The 23,335-nt window shown below is 40.9% G+C and overlaps 1 protein-coding gene and 1 long non-coding RNA gene across 3 annotated transcripts in view; one reads left to right on the top strand and one right to left on the bottom strand.

Annotated features, from left to right (window-relative positions):
• The window catches only part of MAPKAPK5 (MAPK activated protein kinase 5), a 40,417-nt gene extending 19,635 nt beyond the window's left edge, over positions 1–20,782 (bottom strand). For both annotated transcript variants that reach the window (XM_055322311.1, XM_055322310.1), the window contains exons 1-7: positions 20,040–20,782; positions 6,921–6,994; positions 5,919–5,994; positions 5,264–5,361; positions 3,704–3,812; positions 1,940–2,029; positions 1,099–1,194 (exon numbers count right to left, since the gene is read on the bottom strand). In XM_055322311.1, the coding sequence (XP_055178286.1) occupies positions 1,099–1,194; positions 1,940–2,029; positions 3,704–3,812; positions 5,264–5,361; positions 5,919–5,994; positions 6,921–6,994; positions 20,040–20,075 (579 nt within the window). In that variant the 5' untranslated portion in view covers positions 20,076–20,782. The remainder of the gene's footprint in view (positions 1–1,098; positions 1,195–1,939; positions 2,030–3,703; positions 3,813–5,263; positions 5,362–5,918; positions 5,995–6,920; positions 6,995–20,039) is intronic.
• A 94-nt stretch (positions 20,783–20,876) lies between these two features.
• Positions 20,877–22,961, top strand: LOC129507710 (uncharacterized). The gene is made up of 3 exons (XR_008664061.1): positions 20,877–21,024; positions 21,179–21,513; positions 22,797–22,961. It is a non-coding gene; the product is annotated as an uncharacterized LOC129507710 (long non-coding RNA).
• The last annotated feature ends 374 nt before the right edge of the window (positions 22,962–23,335 follow it).

Here is a 23,335-nt window from a genome sequence, read left to right on the forward strand (position 1 = left end):
CATGAAGCAACTGCAACTCTTAGATATTACTGGGGAATATGTAAAATGGTACAACCATTTTGGAAAAGATGTCCCCCAAAACACATAAATGAATGTTCCTACGAGCTTTATTCATAATAGCCAAAAATGAAAAAGCCAAAATGGCCATCGGTCAAAGGATAAACAAATATTAGTCCTCTGTGACAGAATACTACTTAACAACAAAAAGGAGGGCAGCCTGGGTGGCTCAGCGGTTTAGCGCCTGCCTTCATGCCCAGGTCGTGATCCCGAGGTCATCGGATCAGGTCTCGCGTCGGGCTCCCTGCATGGAGCCTGCTCCTCCTCTCTCTCTCTCTCTCTCCCTGTGCCTCTCATGGATAAATGAATAAAATCTTTTAAAAAAAAAAAAAAAAGGAATTAGCCGCTGAAAGACACAGCAACATGGATGAATTTCAAACACATACTGAGCAAAAGAAGTGAAATACAACAAGTATAATGAGTTCCATTCATATGATTTTCTACAAAAGGCAAAACTACCCCATAACAACAGAAAGTCGATAAGTGGTTGCCTGCAGCCAGGGACTACGTGGGGAGCAGAATAACTACAAAGTCCAGGAGAGCTTCTGGAATGATGGAAAGGTTTCATATCTTGACTGTGGTGGTGACCATGCAGGAGTATCTGTCTGTCAAAATTCATCAAACTACACTAAAAGTAGTATTTTATTATACATAAATCATACATTGTTTTTAAAAGAAGTTGATTTTAAAATAAAATGCGTGGGCAGCCCAGGTGGCTCAGCGGGTTAGCGCTGCCTTCAGCCCAGGGCCTGATCCTGGAGACCGGGGATTGAGTCCCATGTCAGGCTCCCTGCATGGAGCCTGCTTCTCCCTCTACCTGTGTCTCTGCCTGTCTCTCTCATGAATAAATAAATAAAATCTTTAAAAAAATAAAATAAAATAAAATAAAATGCCTGCTCCTAATTAAGCAGACTGTAGATTTCTGAAGCTGACTTCTCCCCTTCCCATTGGTAATACACACTCACTTGTGCTGTCGAAGAGAAGAAACTTGTCTATAGACAGCCTGGTGACACATCCTGTGGCAGAAACAGAAATGCTTACCTGAGGTGCAACATAATAAGGGGTGAATTGGGGTGTCATCAAGTCACCTTGGTCAATTTTGGCAAATCCAAAGTCACACAACTTCACTGGGGCATCCTGAAATAAAACAAATGGGAGTCCTTGCTCCAGAGTTGTCAGTAAACACTAAAGGAAAATCCAGGTGGAAGACAAGTTACCTTAAGCTGTCTCTCACGAGGTTCTGGCTGACACCTTGAGCCTATGAATAGCAAGTCTTCACATCTGGATTCCTCACAATTATTCATACTGAGGAATTTTTCTTAGTAACACAGAGGTAAAGCATTTTTACCCACTCACAGTTAGCCTTGTTTTGTGACCTGTATATGCAATACTAAAAGTACCCCCTGACTCTATCTACTGGCCCATCATCTCTCTTCAATCCAGGGTGCAACTTCACTTTCAGCATCAGCTTCATGGTTGCCAGAGCAACTTATTCGGTGGGACATGGTACATGGGGCAGGGGGTGAGACTGGAGAGGAAAAAACACCTTATCAGCATTAATGACAAATACAACTATTACACTTCAAGGGAATACTTAACAGCATATAGATTCCTGCCTTTTTAACATCACTTCCAAATCATATCCAAAATCTTAAGTCTTACAAATGTATATCAGTACCATCCAAAATTATCAGTGCAAGGGGTATAACAGAATGTCCTTGAGCCTCTAGCAAGGAAGTGGGGAAAGTAAGCTGCTGGAAGCACTTTGGCTTAACGCTTCTTCACCATGAATTCAGAGCACTCTGAATCTACACCTACACACCCATTCCTGAACTGTGTTGAGAGTGACAACACTAAAATGCAGAAAAACAAGTCATCTCACCAAAGAGTTATCCTTGAAAAGCAGATTTTCAGGCTTGAGGTCTCTGTGAGCGATGTTTAACAAGTGACAGTGCTGTAGAGCCAAAGCTATCTGGAAAAGGACATAATGGAGCAACCATATCTTAGAAAAGATAGCTCTTTAACACCCCTGGCTTAGAGATATAGGATATATATATATATATATATATATATATATATATATATATCCTTAATTAAGTCAATTAAGACTGTGGCTGGCTTTCAGTTTTACAGCAGAAATTGAGTAAGACTTTGAGTACCAAGAAATAGAAATGAATTCAGCTTAGTTTAGCTGCAACCTGTGTTTCATTAAACAAAAAGAAAAATAAAACAGTAAAACACTTCTTTGTCAAAGTTAAATCCTGTACAAAATGGAAAGAATGAAATGTTTCCAATTCCAGTCATCTGAGATGCAACCAGCACTGCAGAGTAAGCGCTGTGCCAGGCAGCCTTCAGCAGGCCTGGGTTTCCCCCCACGGGGCAGTGGGCACTCACACCTGGCTCCGAAGACAACTGCACTGTCCGGGGGGCTCAATGCCAGGTTCTGCCTTCAAGAAAAATAGAAAGTCGCTAACTGCATTTTTTCTACCTTATGTTCCAATTTGCTCATCCCATTTGCTGAAATGAAATGTCACCTGGTTAGGTGGGTTTGAAGGGTTTTTGTTTTATACAAGATCCCCTGAGCACATCCTAATATTTGAAATATTTGAAAAATATAAGATGTAATTTTGAAAATTAAATAGAACAAATTCTATCCGTTCTTCAACTCTCAGCATGAAATTGCCCTGGCATTCCAAATATCAGTTCCTCCCTACCAGAAAGGAGGCATCACAAAATGCTTGAGGTACCTGCACATTGTTAGCACCCAAAGCTAAGGCCACCAGCTGCCGTGCAAGTGCAGGCAGTGTACTACCTGAGGGGCAGGTCTTCTGTTAACATGACAAGGGGCTCTGACCCAATCAAGTAGACTTTGATAGTAATTCTCAATATAAGTGGAAAAAAAATGCTTGAGGTTCATGGAAAATTTGGAAGAATTTTCTATTTAGAACCAGTTGTGCTCTGATTCCTGCTTTTTGCCTTGCTTGCTTGGCCTGAAGATAAGCCTTGCAGAGTTAGCTTTTCACCTCCTCAAGAGGTTATTTCCAGTTAGATTCCCAGTACTGTTTGTGACATAAATCATTTTTCTAGTAATCCAATGTGATGTCAAAATACAGAGACTATAAAAAAAAAAAAAAAAAAAAAAAAACTCCACACACACAATACAGAGACTATAATCAGGAATAACCCAGAATTACAAAGACCCAAGAATTCTATTAAAATCTCATGAGGTGACTCATAAGCATAAAGCATCTTGTATACAATTGTCCCAGAACATATTTTTATCCCATACAATCTTTCAGGTGTTATCAGCAGCAATTTATCTCAAAGTCCAGCAACAGTGCTTGGACACCACATGTTTAAAGATATCTACGGTCTACAAAGGAACTAAAAGATTACCTTCCTTCCAGAGTTTATTTAAATCTTGTAGTAGGCAAGCAATTGACAACCACTTAAAAGTACAGTCCCCCCCAAAGCATAAAAGGGGTCACAATTCTCCTGTCAAAGCATCTTTTCTGATTACATAACAAAGCAGGCAATGAGAGATCAAATAGAGCTTTTCTTCAAGCTTTCTTTTATTCCCCCCAATGAAATTGTGCTTGTTAACCAACATTGTTGGCAGTTTGATTGGTACCCGGGGTTAACTTGCCTGCTTTGTTACTTGGCTGGCTTGCTTCTCTGTAAAGTGCCGGTGCTGGCTGATTCTGTGAAATAGCTCTCCCCCTTCCATCATCTCCATTACAATTAAGAGTCGAGCCCTGTTTGAAAGCATTTGATTTTGTTAAGTTAAAAAAAAAAAAAAAACCCTGAAACATCAAATAGCTAACCTAAAGATACCTCATCTACAAAGTGTGTAACTACTTCCTAAGTCTAGCCCTACCATGCCCCTTGGAGTTGGACCCCTTGTCACTACCAACTGGATGCTACAGACAAGGAATATCCTTTACTTAGAACTTTCTAAGAAGCTAAAATAGAAATAAAATAAGTTTTGAAGACAATGATCCTCTTGAAGACACTGTACTTAGTTATTACTAGATGTTAAAGAGGAGTGATTTTTTAAGTGATGTTTTGTACTGCATTTAGGGCAGCTAGATGGAAAGTATATTGAAAACGGAATACGGCTGTACAGGATACGAATTTCAAGTCAGCTGGCTGGTGTTGGGCTAGCCTGGTTATTCACTCTCATTCCGCATCTGTCTGTTTCTGTGTCTATGTCTGTGTGTCTCTCTCCACTCCTTCCCCCACTACACTAGTTTTCCATGTAAGCCACAGCATACCCAGCAAGACAGCCGGACAGGGTTACACAGCTACTAAAGAAAAGCAAAAATTTTCATGTTGTTTAAAAAAAAATCAGAATTCTGGTTATCATTCTTTTATACAAATGCTTCCAGTTTCTATCCAAATGCTTTCACCAACAGAGCACAGTTGTAAGAAACAGTCATTTGATTTCCCATTTGTTTTTACAAATCCATCTTCTTTTTCCACCCAAAGACTCCTACCCATCCCCTTCAAATCCTAGCACCCACATTACCACTCTGTGAGGTACCTCGTCTCCCCAGCCTACAGTGAGCAGCTCTCCTCTCCTTTATAAGCTCAAGATATTTTATGGATGCCTCTCCTTGCTGCCTATCACATTGCTATGATGATAGATTTACATCTCAGTCCCCAATAGAAATCATACCTTATTTAACCTTGAATTACTCCCTGGAATGCCACCCATTTGGCAGCTAAAAGAATAATATTGATTTCCTTCTTTAAAAGGAATGTCAGGCTAAATAAGGGCTTTTTGCCATATCAACCTAAGCCAGTGCCTAATAATATTTGGTCCCCTTTCACTAATTTGAAATAGAATCTGTTTTAATTCCATATTACATACTTTTTTTTTCTTTAAAGAGAAAGTAATCACAATAATCAGGGTCCCAGAGAGTACATGGGGCATAGCTGAAACAAGACTGGCAATGAGTGGGTAACTATTGAGGTTCAGTGATGGGTACCTGAGAATTCATTTCATAATTCTGTCTGCTTTTACAAATGTTTGAGACTTTCCAAAATCAAAAGAAGAGAGAAAGAGGGAGGGAGGCAGGGAGGGAAGGAGGGATGGCGAGAAAAGGGGGTGGGGAAAAGAGCACAAAAGAGAGGAAAACCCCACTATACCTTGGCCTACACGTGGAGAGGTGGACATGTGGTGCTGACCTCCATGTGGTCTTACCTGGGGCTGGACTCATGAGGAAACTGTACACTGTTAGCAAACACTTCAATAATTTGGACTATATTTGGGTGTGTGGCACACATCATGTGCAGACGTACCTTAAAGAGAACAGATGAAACATTTCACCTCACCGACAGATTTACTTTCTGCTGCCCCCCCATTAGCAAATGAAAAATATGGCAAATAACTCATTTGTCTCAGAAATTTTCATATACCCCTAAGCGAAAGAATACATTTTCCATTGCACATGTCACTAGTATGTCATCACCACACTCAGATGATTTAAAACAAATGTATATTTTTTAGAACTAGAAACATATCCTTATAGCCCTCCTGCACACACTTACAGGACACTAGCCACCATTCTCTGCTCTTCGAGGACCCTGTCCAATAAGTATAAGCTGAGGTAAACCTAAATACTTCAAGGTATAAGAACCACATTAATTAAAGAACAAGAGGTGGTTGAAAGAAGTAAGATTGACAGGCTTTGGTACTGGTAGATGTGGGACTGCTTTATAATGATAAAGCAATAGGAAAAGGGGTAAATAAAATTCTGTATGCATCTCTGTATTCCCTCCTGGAAGCTGCCTTGTAAAAAAAATAATTCTTAGGCACTTCCAATATTTAGGCAAATCAAGGCAATAAAGGGCCATACCTCATTTCTAGCTTTTGGACGATCAAAAAGAATTTTCAGTGCAAACCGTTCTTGAGTAGATTTCTTTACACAGACTCTAGATTTGGAGGAAAAAAATTCAATCAGAAATCATCTATGTTACAGTGCAAACTAATTTAACAAGTTTGTTCTTTTAGAATTGCACTTCTAATCAAGAATATATCCAGGTGCATCCAAACAAATTTGCCCCTAGAGCTAGCAGGTGGAGAGGCAGAAAAGCCATCTTTACCCACCCACCCTGCACAGGCCTCAGCTCCTGAGCCATGAGGAAGCATCCTGAGGATGGATGGCCAAGAATGGCCTCTACTCACGACAGGTGACTCTCACAGTAGCTCTGCAGTCTCACTATGTATATGTGTGTGTGAGACTTTTTTTTTTCTTTTCTTTTCTGTTTTTTTTAAGAGAGAGAGACGGGACTCCTGGGTGGCTCAGCGGTTGAGCGTCTATCTTTGGCTCAGGGCATGATCCCAGGGTTCTGGGATCGAGTCCCACATCGGGCTCCCTGTGAGGTGCCTGCTTTTCTCTCTCCCTATGTCTCTGCCTTCTCTCTGTGTCTCTCATGAATAAATAAATGAAATCTTAAAAAAAAAGAGAGAGAGAGAGAGAGAATGAGGGGGGTGGGACCGCAGAGGGAGGAGAGAATCTTAAGCAGGCTCTATGCCTAGTGCAAGCCCAACACAGGGCTCAATTTCACAACCCTGAGATCATGACCTGAGCTGAAATCAAGAGTCAAACATTTAACCAACTTGGCCACCCAGGTGCCTCAGTCTTGATATCTTAAATGAGCCTATGTCACAGACCATGCGACTCAGTCACTTAAATATATTTCTAAATGGATGAGAAAAAGCCTAACATTAATACCTCCACTTGTTAAAATTAAAGCTATTTCACAAATCTGGCACAGCTGATGCTTCTAATGTACAATGTACGTCAAATGGCCCTTTGCAGAGTAATTCTGCCATAGTTTGCATGTGGGTCTCTTACCTAACTGGACCACTAATTCCAGCTCCCAGCTTCTGAGTCCAATTGATATTGTATTCCTCTAAAATAGAGGTTTCCTATTAAAACAAAAAAAGGGAGGGGCAGACAATGATTCTCCAATTAAAAAAACAAATAATTGAGCAGGGTGAGACAACCTTACCACTCAATATCTCATCTTCTAAAAGAAACTGATAACTAGGGTTTTGCATTCTTTTGGCTTTATAATTAGGTATTTTGTCTAAATGACTTAGGCACTGTTTTCCAACACAAGAGAAAGCAAACACTTTCGGAAAAGAAGAAATTCTTCAGCTCATCTACAGGTCCATTTGAATAGATACTCAGTGTTTTTCGGGGAGGGTACAGAGTGTGAGAGGAAGATATTCTTTTAAAATGCTTCACTACTGAATATTCACTTACTAAAATGGTCAGTATATTTTCTGAGGTTCCAGAAAGACTGGTCTCATACATGCTTCTATGATACTGAGGCTTAAACCCTTGAACAAGCTGATCAAATTATTGGAATAACTAAATGATTTTAATCTTAAAAGTCCAAATAAGGTAGTAGTGAATATAATAAGTTTATCTAATTTTCAAGTGCTGTATTCATTAACTGTTTTTTTTTATAGTTTTCAATTGTTTATTTACAATTTTAATAGCTTTCAATAGTTCCAGGTATTGTCTCTATGGTTTAGTGGAAGTTTTTATGGAATTCCTGTCTAAACACTGTAGGTTGAACTTCTGTTGCCATAGGCTTTCAGGCATGAAAGCCATCCATATATTTAAGTTGTGACAGGCTAAAATTCATTTTTCAGGGTTCCACAGGAAGAAAAGGAAACCAAATGGAGACCTTGAGAAAGTAGACTGGGACTCATGACACTTTCAAATTGTTTTCCTGCAAAATCTAGTAGAATCCTGATTCCCAGTATATGGGAACAGGATATCTGTCCCTGTAACACACACTCATTGAGCAATTGGTGTGTGCCAGACACCAGACTAAGTTCAGAGACAAAAACAGAACTTCTGCTCAATATGCAAAAATACAAAATAAGCTTGGACTGGTCATCATCTCCACTTTTCTGATGCCCAGTTCTTGATAAAAGTTCTCATTATATAATAAATGCTCAATAACTGGAATGAAAGACCAGAAAGGTAGACTAAAGCCAAATGAGAGAGGGGTATTAATTTGGGAAAGATCAGTAAGATCATTACACAAACTCCCTTCTGAAAAACTGTACTTCAGGGTTAAGGAGCTTGTCAAGGTCACACAGTGAGTTACAAGCACTAGTAAGACTAGAATCTAAGCTTTGGCTTCTTCCCTAGCACCATTCTAGCTATTAAAGGTAACTGCTTTACACTGAAGATTAGGGACAAATCTTGCCCACTCAGGGAGGTCCCAGGCTCTGCCCCAGTCACTACCTCCTAAACAGAATTCAAACCTTCCCACTTAACTTGCCTCCTCCTTCATGTTTCCATGAATGGACTGTTTGAGAAGACAGGAGGAATACAAGGATTGGGAAAGAGGGAGTTGGGAGTATAGTCTAAGTTTCATTGTAGAGTAAAATAATTTGCTAGACCTCTCCTTCCTCTCAACTCTAATGAATACGTACATTCATAGGAGATTCAGGGGAAAGAGAGGTTTTTTCCATGGAATTATCTGTCATAAACAGATCAAGGGACTATTCATTTGCACAGTTCCTGGGATGTGAAAATAATGTTAGACCAAAGTCACTGTGCTGGTGCTTATTCAGATGGTACTTTACCTGATACACAGCCAAGACTATTCAACTTGTAGAGGTTCTGACAAGAGTTTTAACACTTGACTTTACGGGAAGTAAGAGAGGCACTACCAGGCCTCCCTACAGCTCTGATTTCTGAACCCTGTTTTCCTTACACCTCTTGTCCTCTTTTCCAGGTTTAGTTCTCACTTTTGGTGATGGTGCCATAAACATTAACCCATCTAAGTCTTCAAGAAGCCCAACTGGGGAGGAGAAGTAACACTCTCACATCTGTCAACTCTTATATGTGTAGATGGCCTATTTTCTCACATATTTTAATGACAAAGGAGAATGTAGGAAGGCATAATTCACTGAAGTAAATTATATACTACTTCAAAGGCGGCAAAGACAAACACTGAATTCTGCTAAAGAAATACAAATACTACCTTAAATTAATAAGGATATAAATACATGGAATGAAGTAATTCTTCTGAATCCTTCCAAGGGTCAGGAAATCACGATCCACAGACAAAACTATCCATTGTCTGTTTTTGCAAATAATAGGAATATTTGTGACAAATACAAAAAAGGTCCAACTACAGCTGTCGGTAAGACTTATACTTTAGATTCAGACAAGCAAACGAGTTAAAAAGATTTCAACAAATGGTGCTGGGTAGACTATCCACATGCAAAAAACAAAGGTGGACCCTTAATCCTATATACAAAAACCGAAAATGGATCAAAGACCTTACTGTAAGACCTAAAACAATAAAATTCTCAGAAGAAAACATAAGACACAAGTTTCATAACATTGTATTTGGCAATGATTTCTTGGATAAGACACCAAAGGAACAGGAAATGAAAGAAAAACCAGATAAGATGAAGATGAAAATTTAAAAATTTTGTGCATCATAAAACACTATTAACAGTAAAAAAGGCAACCCATATAATGGGAAGAAAATATTTGCAGATCAAGTATCTAATAAGGGATTAATACCCAGAATATACAAGAATTCCTAAAACTCAACAAAAAAACCCAAACCACCTGATTCAAAACTGGCCAAAGAACTTGAATAGAGGGGCACCTGGGTGGCTCAGTTGGTTGGGCATCTGCTTTCAGCTCAGGTCATGACCTAGCCTGGGATCAAGCCCCGCATCAGGCTCTGTGCTGAGCGGGGAGTCTGTTTCTCCCTCTCCTTCTGCCCCCTCCCTGTTCCTTCTCTCTCTCTTGTTCACTCTCTCTCAAATAAATAAAATCTTAAAAAAGAAAAAACTTGAATAGACATTTTCCCAAAAATATACAAACAGCCAATAAACACAGGAAAAGATGTTCAGCATCACTAATCGTGAAGAAAATGCAAATCAAAACTCCAATGAGATACAACCTCACACTCATTAGCATAGCTACTATCAAAAAACAAACAGGGATGCCTGAGTGGCTCAGTCAGTTAGGAATCAGATTTTGATCTCAGCTTAGGTCTTGATCTCAAGCGTTGTGTGTTCAAGGCCCACACTGGGCTCCACACTAGGTGTGAAGACTGCTTAAAAAACAAACAGAAAATAACAAGTGTTGGTGAGGATATGGAGAAATTGGAACCCTTGTGCACTGCTGGTGGTAATATACAATGGTATATTTCCAAAGCCATAGAAAACAGTATGGCAGTTCCTCAAAAAAATTAAAGATAGAATTACCATATGATTCAGCAATTCTAACTGTGAGTATATACCCCAAAGAACTGAAAACAGCATCTTTAAGATATTTGTAAATCTATATTCATAACAACACTATTCACAATAGCTAAAACATGGAAAGGACCTAAGTGCCTGTATACATATGATGGAATATTATTCAGCCTTAAAAAGTAAGGATATTCAGAAATATGCTATAATATGGAAGAATCTCGAGAATATTATGCTAAGTGAAATAATTCAGTCACAAAAAGACAAATACTATATAACTCCATTTTTCTAAGGTGCTTAGAGTAGTCAGTATTATAGAGACAGAAAGTAGAAAGGTGGCTGGTAGAGACTGGGGGAAAGGGACCAAGGGAGTTACCATTTAATGGGTACAGAGTTTCAATTTTACAAGATCAAAAAAATTATATGGATGGATGGTGGATGGTTGTGCAACATTATAAATAAATCTAATACCAGTGAAGCATACACTTAAAAATGGTTAATTGGGCAGCCCCCATGGCTCAGCGGTTTAGTGCTGCCTTTGGCCCAGGGCGTGATCCTAGAGTCACGGGATCGTGTCCCACATCGGGCTCCCTGCATGAAGCCTGCTTCTCCCTCTGCCTCTGTCTCTGCCTCTCTCTCTCTCTCTCTGTCTCTCATGAATAAATTTAAAAAATAAAAATTAAAAATAAAAATGGTTAAAATGGTAAATTTTGTTTCAAGTAATTTTATTACAACTTATTAAATGGAAAAAGAAGAGGATGGAAAAGATATACAATGAGTAACCACAGGAGAGCTGAAGAAACTATACAGACAATACACAAAATAAGACTTTAAAACAAACTGTTGGGACACCTGGGGTGGCTCAGCACTTGAGCGCCTGCCTTCAGCTCAGGGTGTGATCCCAGTCCCGGGATCAAGTCCCACATCGGAGCCTGCTTCTCCCTCTGCCTCTCTCTGTGTATCTCTCATGAATAAATAAATAAAATCTTGAAAAAAAAAAAAAGATGTTAATAGAGAGGCACTTTTTAAAAAGATAAGGTCAATTCACCAGGAAGATATGATTATAAACATATATGCAGGTACCAAACAACAGAGTTCAAAAATACATGAAGCAAAAATTAACAGAATATAGGAGGAAAATAGATAATTCAAAAATAATAGTTGGGAGCTGCCCGGGTGACTCAGTGGTTTAGCACAGCCTTCAGCCCAGGGCCTGATCCTAGAGACCCAGGATCAAGTCCCACGTCAGGCTCCCTGCATGGAGCCTGCTTCTTCCTCTGCCTGTGTCTCTGCCTCTCTCTCTCTCTGTCTCTCATGAATAAATAAAATCTTTAAAAATAATAATAATAGTTGGAGGAGCACCTGGGTGACTTAGTCGGTTGTCTGCCTTCCACTCAGGTCAGAATCTCAAAATCCTGAGATTGAGGCCCACATCCAGCTCCCTGCTCAGCAAGTAGCCTACTTCCCCCTCTCCTTCTGACTGCCACTCTGCCTGCTTGTGCTCTCTAAAAATTAAGTAAAATCCTAATAATAATAATAATAATAATATTTAATAATATTGGAATCCCTAAATAATAATTTAATGTTATTAACTATAACATTAATATTATAAATATAATTATTAATATTAATAATATTTAATATTATTGGAATCCTAAATAATTTATCATTATTATTATTATTATTTATGGATTCCAATACTGCCACCCTCAATAATAGAAAAGCCAGACAGAAAATCAGCAAGATGTAGACAATAACACTGTCAACTGTATGTAGAAGATAACATGTCAAGATAACATGTCAACTTGACTTGACATCTATAGAACACTATATCGGACAGCCTAGGTGGCTCAGTGGTTTAGCACTGCCTATGTCCCGGGGCGTGATCCTGGAGACCCGGAATCGAGTCCCAAGTTGGGTTTCCAGCATGGAGCCTCCTTCCTCTGCCAGTGTCTCTGCCTCTCTCTTTCTCTGTCTCTCTCTCTCATGAATAAATAAGTAAAATCTTAAAAAAAAAAAAAGAACACTATATCCAACAACAAAGGAATATACATTCCTCCCAAGTAAATATGGAATATTCTTTAGGATAAACCATATGCTGGATCATAAGTCTCAACAAATTTTTAAAAACTGAAATTATATATAGTTCTTCAACCAATTGAATTAAGCTAGAAATCAACAAAAATTTAAAAATTACATAATACAGGACAGGACACCTGGTGGCTCATGGTGGCTCAGCAGTTGAGCATCTATCTGACTTCAGCTCAAGTCAGGATCCCAGGGTTAAGGGATGGAGTCCTGCACTGGGCTCCCCGCGGGAGCCTATGTCTCTGCCTATGTCTCTGCCTCTCTGTCTCTCTCATGAATAAATAAAAATAAAATCTTTTTAAAAATTGCATAATACTTCTAAATAACCAACAGGTCAAAGAAGAAACAGGGAAATTACTAACAGAAAATATTTTGATCTGAATGAAAATAAAAACTCAATACAGTAGTCCCCCTTGTCTGTGGGGGCTACCTCCCAAGACTCCCAGGGGATGCCTGAAACCAGAGAGAGTACCAAATCCTATATATACTGTTTTTCCTATATATACATGTCTATGATAAATATAAGGAAGATCACAAATCAATAACGTAAGCTTCTACCTTGAAAAACTAGAGAAAAAAAGAAATACTCAAGGTAAGCAGAAATAATAAACACTAAAGCAGAAATCAATAAAATACAAGACAGAAAACTCAAAACCAAAAGTTGAGTCTTCAAAATAACCAAATTAACAACCTTTGCTAGACTGACAGAAAAAAAGATACAAATTATTATTAGAAATTAGAGAGGGCAGCCCAGGTGGCTCAGCAGTTTAGCGCCGACTTCAGCCCAGGGCCTGATCCTGGGGACCCAGGATTGAGTCCCACATTGGGCTCCCTGCATGGAGCCTGCTTCTCCCTGCCTGTGTCTCTGCCTCTCTCTCTCTCTCTCTCTCTCTCTCTCTCTCTCTGTGTGTCTGTGTCTCATGAATAAATACATAAAATCTTAGAAAGAAAGAAAGAAAGAAAGAAAGAAAGAAAGAAAGAAAGAAAGAAAGAAAAAGAAATTAGAGAGGGAGCATCACAAGTGACCTTAGAGGAATCAAAGCATTATAAAGGATCACTACAAACAACTTTATGCCAAGGAATTAGACTTCTGGATGAAATGGACAAATTTTAGAAAGATATATAAATGACCAAAACTCACTCATGAAGAAATAGAAAATCTGAGTAAATCTATAGCAAGATACTGAATTAATAACAACAACAACAAAATCTTCCCACAAAGCAAAGCCTTGGCCCACATAGCTTTAGTGGTAAATTCTACCAAATCATTTAAAGTGCAGTTTCTCAAGCTCAGCATCACTGACATTTTGAAGCAGATAGTTTTTTGTTTGAGGTTGTCCTGTGCATTAAGATGTTCAGGAGCATTCCTGGCCCCTACCTGCACTGAATAACTATGTCTCCAAACATTGCCAAATGTCTTGTGAGAGGCAAAAATTGACCCCTATTGAGAGCTATTGATTTAAAGAAATAATACCAAACCTCCACACAAATTCCAGAAAATAAAGGCGGGTATACTTCCCAACTCATTCTGAGGCAAATATTACCTTCATATCATAGCTAGACAATGGCATCACAAGAAAACTACAGATATATATCTCTCATGAATACAGATGCAAAAATCCTCAGCAAAATTATTAGCAAACTGAATACAGAAACATATAGGAATAATTTTACATCAGACTAAATAGGTTTTATACCAAGAATGCAAGATTGGTTTAATATCTGAAAATCAATTAATGTTACTGTATACCACATTAAGACTAAAGAACAAAAACTATATGATCAACTCAATAAATAAAGAAAAAGCATGTAACAAAAATTCAACACCTATTCCTGATAAAAACTCTCAGCAAACAAGGAATAGAAAGAAACTCCTCAATTGGACAAAGGACATCTACAAAACCACTTACTTAGTCTTTAATGCTTTCCCCCTGAGATCAGGAACAAGGCAAGATGTCCACTTTTGCCACTTTCACTCAACATTGTACCTGAGGTTCTACCCACGGAATAAGGCAAGAAAACAAAATTAAGAAGATACATCCTGTAAAGGAAGAAGTAAAACGGTATTTATTCACTGAAGACATGATTTTTATATGTAGAAAATCCTAAAGAACCTACAAAACAACAAAAATATCTAGAACTTAGCAAATGTGATAAGGATGCAAAACATAATATCAAAATACAGAAATGAACTGTATTTCTACACACTAGTGACAAACAACCCAAAAATGAAATTAAACAATTCTTAATAGCATCAGAAGGAGTAAAATATTAAGAATAAATTTAAAGAGTACAAGATCTATATACTAAAAACTACAAATACATTGCTAAGAGAAACAGGAAAGCCCTAACAAAATGGAGAGCTATACCATGTTCATGGATTAGAAGACAATATTGTTAAGATGGCAACTGTCCCCATATTGACCTATAGATTCAATGGAACCCCTGTCAAAATTCCAGGACAGTTTTTGGAGAAATAGACAGCTGATTCTAAAATTTATTTGGAAATACAAAGAACTTGAAGAGCCAATATAATTTTGAAAAAGAGAAACCATGTTTGTTCTCATACTACTCAATTTTGAAATTTTACTATAAAGTTTCAGTCATCAAACTATGATACTAGTATAAGAATAGTCATATTGATCAACAGAACAGAGAATCCAGAAATAAATTCACACTCTTATGATCGACTGATTCTCACAAAAGGTAACAAAGTAATTCAATAGGCAAAAGATGGTGTTTTCAACAAACTGTCCTTGAACAACTGGATATCCATATTAAAGACAAACAAAACCTTAGACCTTTATGTAACACCATATGCAAAAGTTAACTCCAAATGGATATTAGACCTAAATAAAGAACTAAAAACTGCAAAATTTCTACAAGAAAATATAGTTGAAAAATCTTATAACCTGAGACTAAGCAAAGATTTCTTAGCTATGACACCATAAGCATAATCCATAAAAGAAAAATAAGAAAGATCAACTGGACTTCTTCAAAATTAAAACCATTAAAAAGTGATAAGATAAGCCACAGACTGGGAAAAACATTTGCAGATCTTATATCCGATAAATCACTTTTATTCAGAGTTTAGAGAGAACCCTTACAACTCAATAAGACAACTCAATTTAAAAATGAGTAAAAGATTTTAATAAATACCAGGAAAAAAAATACATGAATGGCAAATACATGAAAAGATGCTCAATGGCATTAGAATCAGTTTTTACTCAGAGTATATAAAAAAAACCCTTACAACTCAATAAGACAAATAACCCAACTTAAAAATGGGCAAATGATTCAAATAGACATTTCACCAGAAAAGATACACAAATGGCAAGTAAGCACATGAAAAGTTGCCCAACAATATTACTCCTTAGGGAAATGCACATTAAAACCACAATCAGATAAAACTACACAGCCACTAGGACGGCTAAAATAGAAAGATTAACAATACCAAATATTTGTCAGGAGAAAACAAAAACAAGGGCAGCCCGGGTGGCTCAGCGGTTTGGCGCCTGCCTTCGGCCCAGGGTGTGATCCTGGAGACCCAAGATCGAGTACCACGTCAGGCTCCCTGCGTGGAGCCTGCTTCTCCCTCTGCCTGTGTCTCTGCCTCTCTCTCTCTGTGTCTCTCTCATGAATAAATAAAGAAAATCTTTAAAAAAAAAAAAAAAAGGAGAAAACAAAAACAAAAGCAAAAAACAAAAGAAAGTCCCCTCAAACACTACTGGTTTGTTTGAATAATGGTAGAGCTACTTTGGAAAGTTTTGTAGGTTCTTAAAAAAAATTAAACACAAACTTACTGTAATACCCAGTAATTCCAAACCTAGGTATTTATCCAGGAGAAATTAATATTTCTACAAAAACTTATACAGTCAAGTTTTTTTTTTACAGTTAAGTTTTATCACTTTGTTTATAATAATTAAAAACTGGAAACATCTAAATGTCCATCAACTGGGGTGAATAAACAATAAAAACATTACTCAATAAAAAATAAACTCCTAATATATGCACTAACGTAGATGAACCTCAAAGTATTATAAGCAAAAGAAGCCAAACACATATGACTATGTATTATACAATTCCATTAATTTGGAATTTCCAGAGACAAAACTAGTGACAGAAACCAGATCACTGATTGTCTGGAGTGGGGAGTGGGAATAAAGGCAGATGACAAAGAAGCAAAAGGAACTTTCTAGGGGGGATGGAAAAAAAATTTTTTAAGATTTTATCCATTTATTTATTTAAGACAGAGAGATGGAATGTGAGGGGGAGGGCAGAGAGATAGAGAATCTCAAGCAGTGAAGTAAGTCAATCGGAGAAGGACAAACAGTGTATGTTCTCATTCATTTGGGGAATATAAATAATAGTGAAAGGGAATATAAGGGAAGGGAGAAAAAATGTGTGGGGAAATATCAGAAAGGGAGACAGAACATAAAGACTCCTAACTCTGGGAAATGAACTAGGGGTGGTGGAAGGGGAGGAGGGCGGGGGGTGGGGGTGAATGGGTGACGGGCACTGAGGGGGACACTTGATGGGATGAGCACTGGGTGTTATTCTGTATGTTGGTAAATTGAAGACCAATAAAAAATTAATTTATTAAAAAAAAAAGGAGAGAGAGAATCTCAAGCAGGCTCCACATCCAACACAGAGACCAATGCGGAGTTCAACCTTACAACTTGAGATCACAACCTGAGCCGAAACCTGGAATAGGATGCCCAGCCCACTGAACCACGCAGAAAGAAGCCCAGGATGGAAATATTCTAAAACTGGATTGTGATGATAGTTGCACAACTCTGTATATTTATACACTTATGAGTAAATTTTATGGTATGTAAATTATACTGCAATTCTAAAAGTATTTTTTAAAACTAAGGAAATGAAGTTTCACTAAGTTCATCAAATATTAAGAACTCTGCATATACAATAGAAGATGAATATGTAAGACAATCCCTAATCCCAAAATGCTCACTCTCCATGTTTAGCTAAGTGCCTTAGGAATAGTGAAGTCATGGGTCTATGGGAGAAGAGACAGAAATGAGAAGACAGAGCCTATGGTTGTTGCCTTGGCCCTATCCTAATAATTTTAAAGAGTAGTAGGATGAGATGTTAAAGTCTAATCAGGTTGTTCTTAGGTAGTCAGGCAACAGAAGTTTAAATGGGCTGACTAGAGCCCAGGAAAACAGCTTTTCCAGCTGAACTCCAGTGGTCTGACTTCTCCATGGAGGGACATCCTCAAGAAAGCAAAATAACGAATACGATACAATGCCACAGAAGAGAAGTTTTATTTGATGTGATGCGATGCGATGTGATATGATGTTGGTTTGCTTCCAAGGGAGCACTGCCTATTCAGTACTGGTTGTCAGATCAGATATTTTCAACTCCACTAATTTGTACTGATTGAGCACACCCAAACTAGGAGGAAGCCTCACCTGTCAAGTACATGAAGGAGAGCTAAAAAAATTTTAAGTAAATCAGATTGGGCAATAATGACCAAATGAAGAAATTATGACTTTCTTAAATGACTCTCCAGTTGCTATGAGCTAACATTCATCAAGTTCTTATTAAATGTTAGGTATTATTGTAAGCACATTTAGATATATTTGTTCATTAAATCCTCAAAAAACCCTATGAGCTGTGGAGTGTTTTTCTCTCCTTTCTATGAGTGAGGAAACTACGGGGCAAAGAAGTGAAGTGACTTACTCAGGGACACAATTAACGAATGGCAAGGCTGAGATTGTAACCAGAGTCTACCTGGAGAAACTATGGTAACCACAATGTAACATTGCCTCTCAATTCATATATTTACCCACAAAAACTGTCCCTCTTCTGTTCAAAGCTCCCTAGAGTTCCTCTGCTACTCAAAGTCAAAGCCAAAGTTCCTACAATAGTCTACAAGTCCCTATGTGCTCTAGCTTCTCATCACCTCCCTAAAACATAATCTACACGGACCCACTGCATTCACTTTGCTGTTCCTGGATCACACAAGACTTGTACCTACATCAGAGCCTTTGTATCTGCTGTTCCTACTGCCTGTAATTCTCTTCTCTGAGACAGTGGTTTGCTCCCTCATTCTCTTCAGACCTCTGCAATATGTCACCTGTTCAGGGAGGCCTTCCCTGACTCTCTTCCTAAAATAGTACTCATCCTTTTTATACTTAATTGTAACCACCTGGCAATGTTTATTACCTAACTCCACCATCTAGAATATAAGCTCCATGAGAGAAGGGACATCTAGGAGTTTGGCTTTGCACCCTCAGTGCCTAAGATAGCACCTGGCAAAACACAGACAATCCCTAAACTTAAAAATCTGCCACATATCCTCTGATTCAAAACCCAGTCATAAAACTTTAGGTAACAATTCATGACCCATACCAATAAAATCCAAACCAAAAGAAAAAAAAAAAAAAACAAGTAGTCTTTTAGAACCTTTCTATTATTTAAAATTTAATCTTCCTTAATATGTAGGTTGTATTTTTACGCCTCCTTTAAAAGGTGAAGTTTCTTTGGAATGACTGATGATTTCTATAAACTTTACTATACAAAAAATTGTTAGAAGCGTAACTTTTTTTTTTTTTTTTTTTTTTTTATGATAGTCACAGAGAGAGAGAGGCAGAGACACAGGCAGAGGGAGAACCAGGCTCCATGCACCGGGAGCCCGATGTGGGACTCGATCCCGAGTCTCCAGGATCGCGCCCTGGGCCAAAGGCAGGCGCCAAACCGCTGCGCCACCCAGGGATCCCTAGAAGCGTAACTTCTTAACCATGCCTGGATGGGGAAAATAAGCCCAAGTTGCCAAAGGATGCCTGCCCCGCAAGCGAAAATGAAATTCTTAAATGCACTGACTTAATACTGCAAAATGAGTAAATAATACATATCAAATTTCGGGCTCAACTTACATAAGACGCTAATCTGCTAGCCACAGCTAGACAACTTTCTGTTAGTAAAGCTCAAAGTTTGCCTGTTTAAAAAAAAAAAAAAAGGCAAAAAAGCAGACTTTTAAAAACTTTTCACTTTATTCGGGTCACTTTGGAACACATATTTGCTTTGTGGTTGTTAACAGAGAAGTCACAGAACACCATCAGCTCTTCCCCAATAAATTCAATGCTCCCTAGGAGAGGAAAAAGGAAAAGGGGAAGAGGAACATGTGCAAAAGTAAGAACACCATTTGCCAAAAGACAGGTTTTGTAAGAAGGCGAACCACTCCGTCAGAAACTGCAGGTTTCCAGGAGGCTGGTTTCAAACGGAAAGCGATGGGTAAAGTCCAACTCTCCACGTACTGCTGCCGATCGTCCGGGAGCAAACACTGGCGGCGCCGGGGCAGTGATCGCGAGTGGAGCAGTCGGGCCCCCTCCGGCCCACTCATAGCCTATCTCCACGCCACTCGCCTTCCGTTTTAGAAGAGCACAAATCACATCCCTGCTTTAGCCGAGGGAGTCAGAGGAACTCGGACATCCCTCCCTACACAGACACACACCATTCGCCCCAGGGCTGTACAACGCAGTCCACCGAATCTGGGAAGCCCGAAACCCGGAGTCGCTGGAATCTCCCACTTCCAAGTTCTCTCCGCTTTCTGAGGCTGAGCCGAGAGGAATGTCACAGGGACAAAGAGGGGAGGAAGGGGGCATCTCCCCCTTACCTTGATGGCTTTCTCCATGTCGCTCTCCTCGGACATGCTCCGTAGGGCCTCTACGGCCGGGAGCGGCGGGGGCTGCGCAGCTGCCGGGTCCCACCGCAGCCGAGGGAGCAAGGGGCTCGGAGCTCGGGCCCCTGGGCCTCGGGGAGACCGGCAGCAGCCGCCCCCTGGGACCGCCGGGGATGGGGGCCCCGGCGCCGGCTGCGCTTCGGCGGGCAGCTCTAGGCTGGCGGCGGCGGCCCCCGGGGACAAGCCTTTGTGCTGGGCCCCGCGCGGCCGCCTCCCGGCTTCATCCCCGGCCGGGGAGGCAGGCTCCCGGGGCAGGGCGAGGCGGGGAGGGTCCCTGTCTAAGGCGCTATGCGGAGGCCTCGCGGGGCCGCCGATTAGGCCCGGGCTCGCCAGGTCCTAATAAGGAACCTGCGCCTCCGTCTCCGCCGCCGGCACCGCTGCGAAGCCGAGGCCGAACCCACCGCCGCTGCTGCTCCCGATGCCGCTTCAGCGCCACACATCGCCGGGACACCCGCGCGGGGCAGCCCCGCCGGCCGCCCGCCCGCCCGCCGGCGCTGTGTGCCGCCTGAGCGCCGGGTCGCCCCTCCTGCCGCCCGACTCCGTGGCCCCACGGCTCCACGCGCCCCTCGCCGCCGTCCGCTGGGGTTTCCGAGCGCCCCCAAACCACGCGGTTGGTTGGCAGGCGTAAGCCAGGGCCTCCTCAGGGTGCGCCACACTCGGGACAGGCCCCGGGGCCCTCCGCAGTGCTGGCGCCGCGCTGATGACGTACTGCGTCCGGCCCCCGACGGGGCGGGGGCGGGGGCGGGGCGGGGCGGGGCCCCGGACTAAAGCTCCCCGGCTCCCGCGGGGTGAGGGCCTCTTTTCTCCTCCGGGGTCGCGGAGGGAGGTTCCTGCCGCCAGACACACCCGGGGGAGAAGGACCCGGGGGTTGCAGCTCGTGATGAGGAAGAGGAAACGGAGGTCCCGGGCGGGTCTAACGGTAAGAGAACAGACTTGTGTGTAGTAACAGCAGCGGTAATTCTCTATCAGGAGGGTCGATTTTGCGTGAGGCTCTTTCCCCGCAGCAGTTTCTTCTTTACAAAGGGGGCATTTGGCGCTGCGAGGTGAGCATGTTCTTATTCTCCCGTTCACAGATTAGGTAATCAAGGCTCTGAGAGCCCAACTCAGTTGGGCACAGCTGAGACGTGGTCAAATCAGAGTTGAAACCCGCGTTTGGGCTCCTTCCACGACACCAACAACCTGTGCGAGGACCTCGAAGGAGCTTAGGGCAGATCGCCTCTTGGTGGGGCTTCATTCGTCCAATCCTGTGGTGGGCACCACCGTGTACCAGGCCTACTCGACACGTGGGGAATAGTAGGACAGGAGTCTGTACCTACTCGGTGGAGCTGGCTTTCAGGAAAGCTAAGCTGCAAATAGGAGGAAACACAGAGTTTGTAGACGGTAAGAAGACCGCGAACAGGATAATGAGGTAAGAGAATAACTGGATGCAGGGACTTTTCAGGGAAGGGCTCCCGGGAGGTAACATTGAAGCGGAGACCTCTGAGGAAAGAGAACGAGCCGACTTTTGGAAATCTGAGGAGGAGATTTCTGGGCGGATGGAACAAAAAAAAAAAAAAAAAAAAAAAATCTCAAGGTGGGAATAAGCTAAATATGTTCAAGGAGCTGCAAGATGTTCAGTGTAGCTGGAGCAGAGCAAGTAGGAAATAATGACAAAGAATGAGGTTGGAGAGGGGCTGTATCATACACCCTAGGGTCATGGTAATGACTTTAGATTTTATTCTGTGTCATTGGAAGGTTTTAGACTAAAGAGTGATGGGATCAAAGTTATGTTTTGAAAGCTCATTCTGGGGATCCCTGGGTGGCACAGCAATTTGGCGCCTGCCTTTGGCCCAGGGCGCGATCCTGGAGACCCGGGATCGAATCCCACGTCGGGCTCCCGGTGCATGGAGCCTGCTTCTCCCTCTGCCTGTGTCTCTGCCTCTCTCTCTCTCTCTCTCTCTCTCTCTCTGTGACTATCATAAATAAATAAAAAAGTTTAAAAAAAAATGAAAGCTCATTCTGCTAGATAGAGAAACATGTGCAACCAAGAGTGGAGACACGGAGAGCTATTAAGAGGCTATTGGAAAAATCCAGATGAGAGGGATGTCTGGGTGGTTCAGCGGTTCAGCATCTGCCTTTGGCTCAGGGCCTGATCCCAGATTCCTGGGATTGGGTCCCGCATCGGGCTCCTTGCATGGAGCCTGCTTCTCCTCTCTCTCTGCCTGTGTCTCTGCCTCTCTTTCTGTGTCTCTCATGAATAAATAAATAAAATCCTTTTTTTTAAAAAAAGGAAAAATCCAGAGGAGAGATTATTTTGATGCTTGAACTAAGGAAGTGGCAGCAAAGATGGAGTAGAGGGATTTATGATACGTTTTGGGAGTACAGGTGGCATTATTTCCTGAAGGATTCGATGTGGAAGGTAAGAGAAATGAATCAAGAGTAACTTCCAGGAGTCTGGCCTCAGCAATTGGAGGGATGATGGTGCCATTCAGTGAATGAAAGCCTTGATGCAAGTAAAGGTGGGAAATCCAGAACTTTTTTCTGTCGAGGTTAATTTGAGGATTTTGTGCACTATTCCAGAGGATAAGTCAAGTAATTGGATATATGTTGTGCTGCAGACATTTTCATCCTCTTTGTTGGCCGTTCACCTACAGTATGTTCCTCAGCTCCCTTAAAGTAGGTGTGGCCACGTGCCTATGCTATTGTCAACAGGTGCTCTTATGTACTCTGCCAGCTGGCTGGAAGACGATGAGAAGGTTCTAGCAAAGGCAAGGCCTCAAGATAGAAGACTCCTGAGTAGAGGAGAACCTCTGCTCCATTGGCCTGTATATCCACCCAGGACTGTTGAGGAAAAAAATAAACCTTTATTGTTTTTGAGCTTTTATGTATTTGAGTCTTTTTGTAATAGCTTTGCCTGTGCTGTCTACTACAAATGAGAACAGTGATCCAGCAGTGAACTTTGGGAGAAAATTTCTAAATGAATTGACATTATCCATAACAATTAGGAAATAGAAGGTGACTTGGATGTATCCATTCACTAATTCAGTAATAATTTATCAGGTGTCTCTCTGTGCCAGGCACTGTGTTATATAATAGAAACGCAGTGATGAAGAACTCCTACACTCTGAGTCTGGCAGCTCAACTTACTGATTGTTATCTGCATGTGCTTTCCCTTTACCTAGAAACAATCTCCCCTCCCAACACACACACACACACACACACACACACACACACACCACCTAATTTCCACA

This window comes from Nyctereutes procyonoides, unplaced genomic scaffold, assembly GCF_905146905.1.
Source record: "Nyctereutes procyonoides isolate TBG_1078 unplaced genomic scaffold, NYPRO_anot_genome, whole genome shotgun sequence".
NCBI classification, from domain to species: domain Eukaryota; kingdom Metazoa; phylum Chordata; class Mammalia; order Carnivora; family Canidae; genus Nyctereutes; species Nyctereutes procyonoides.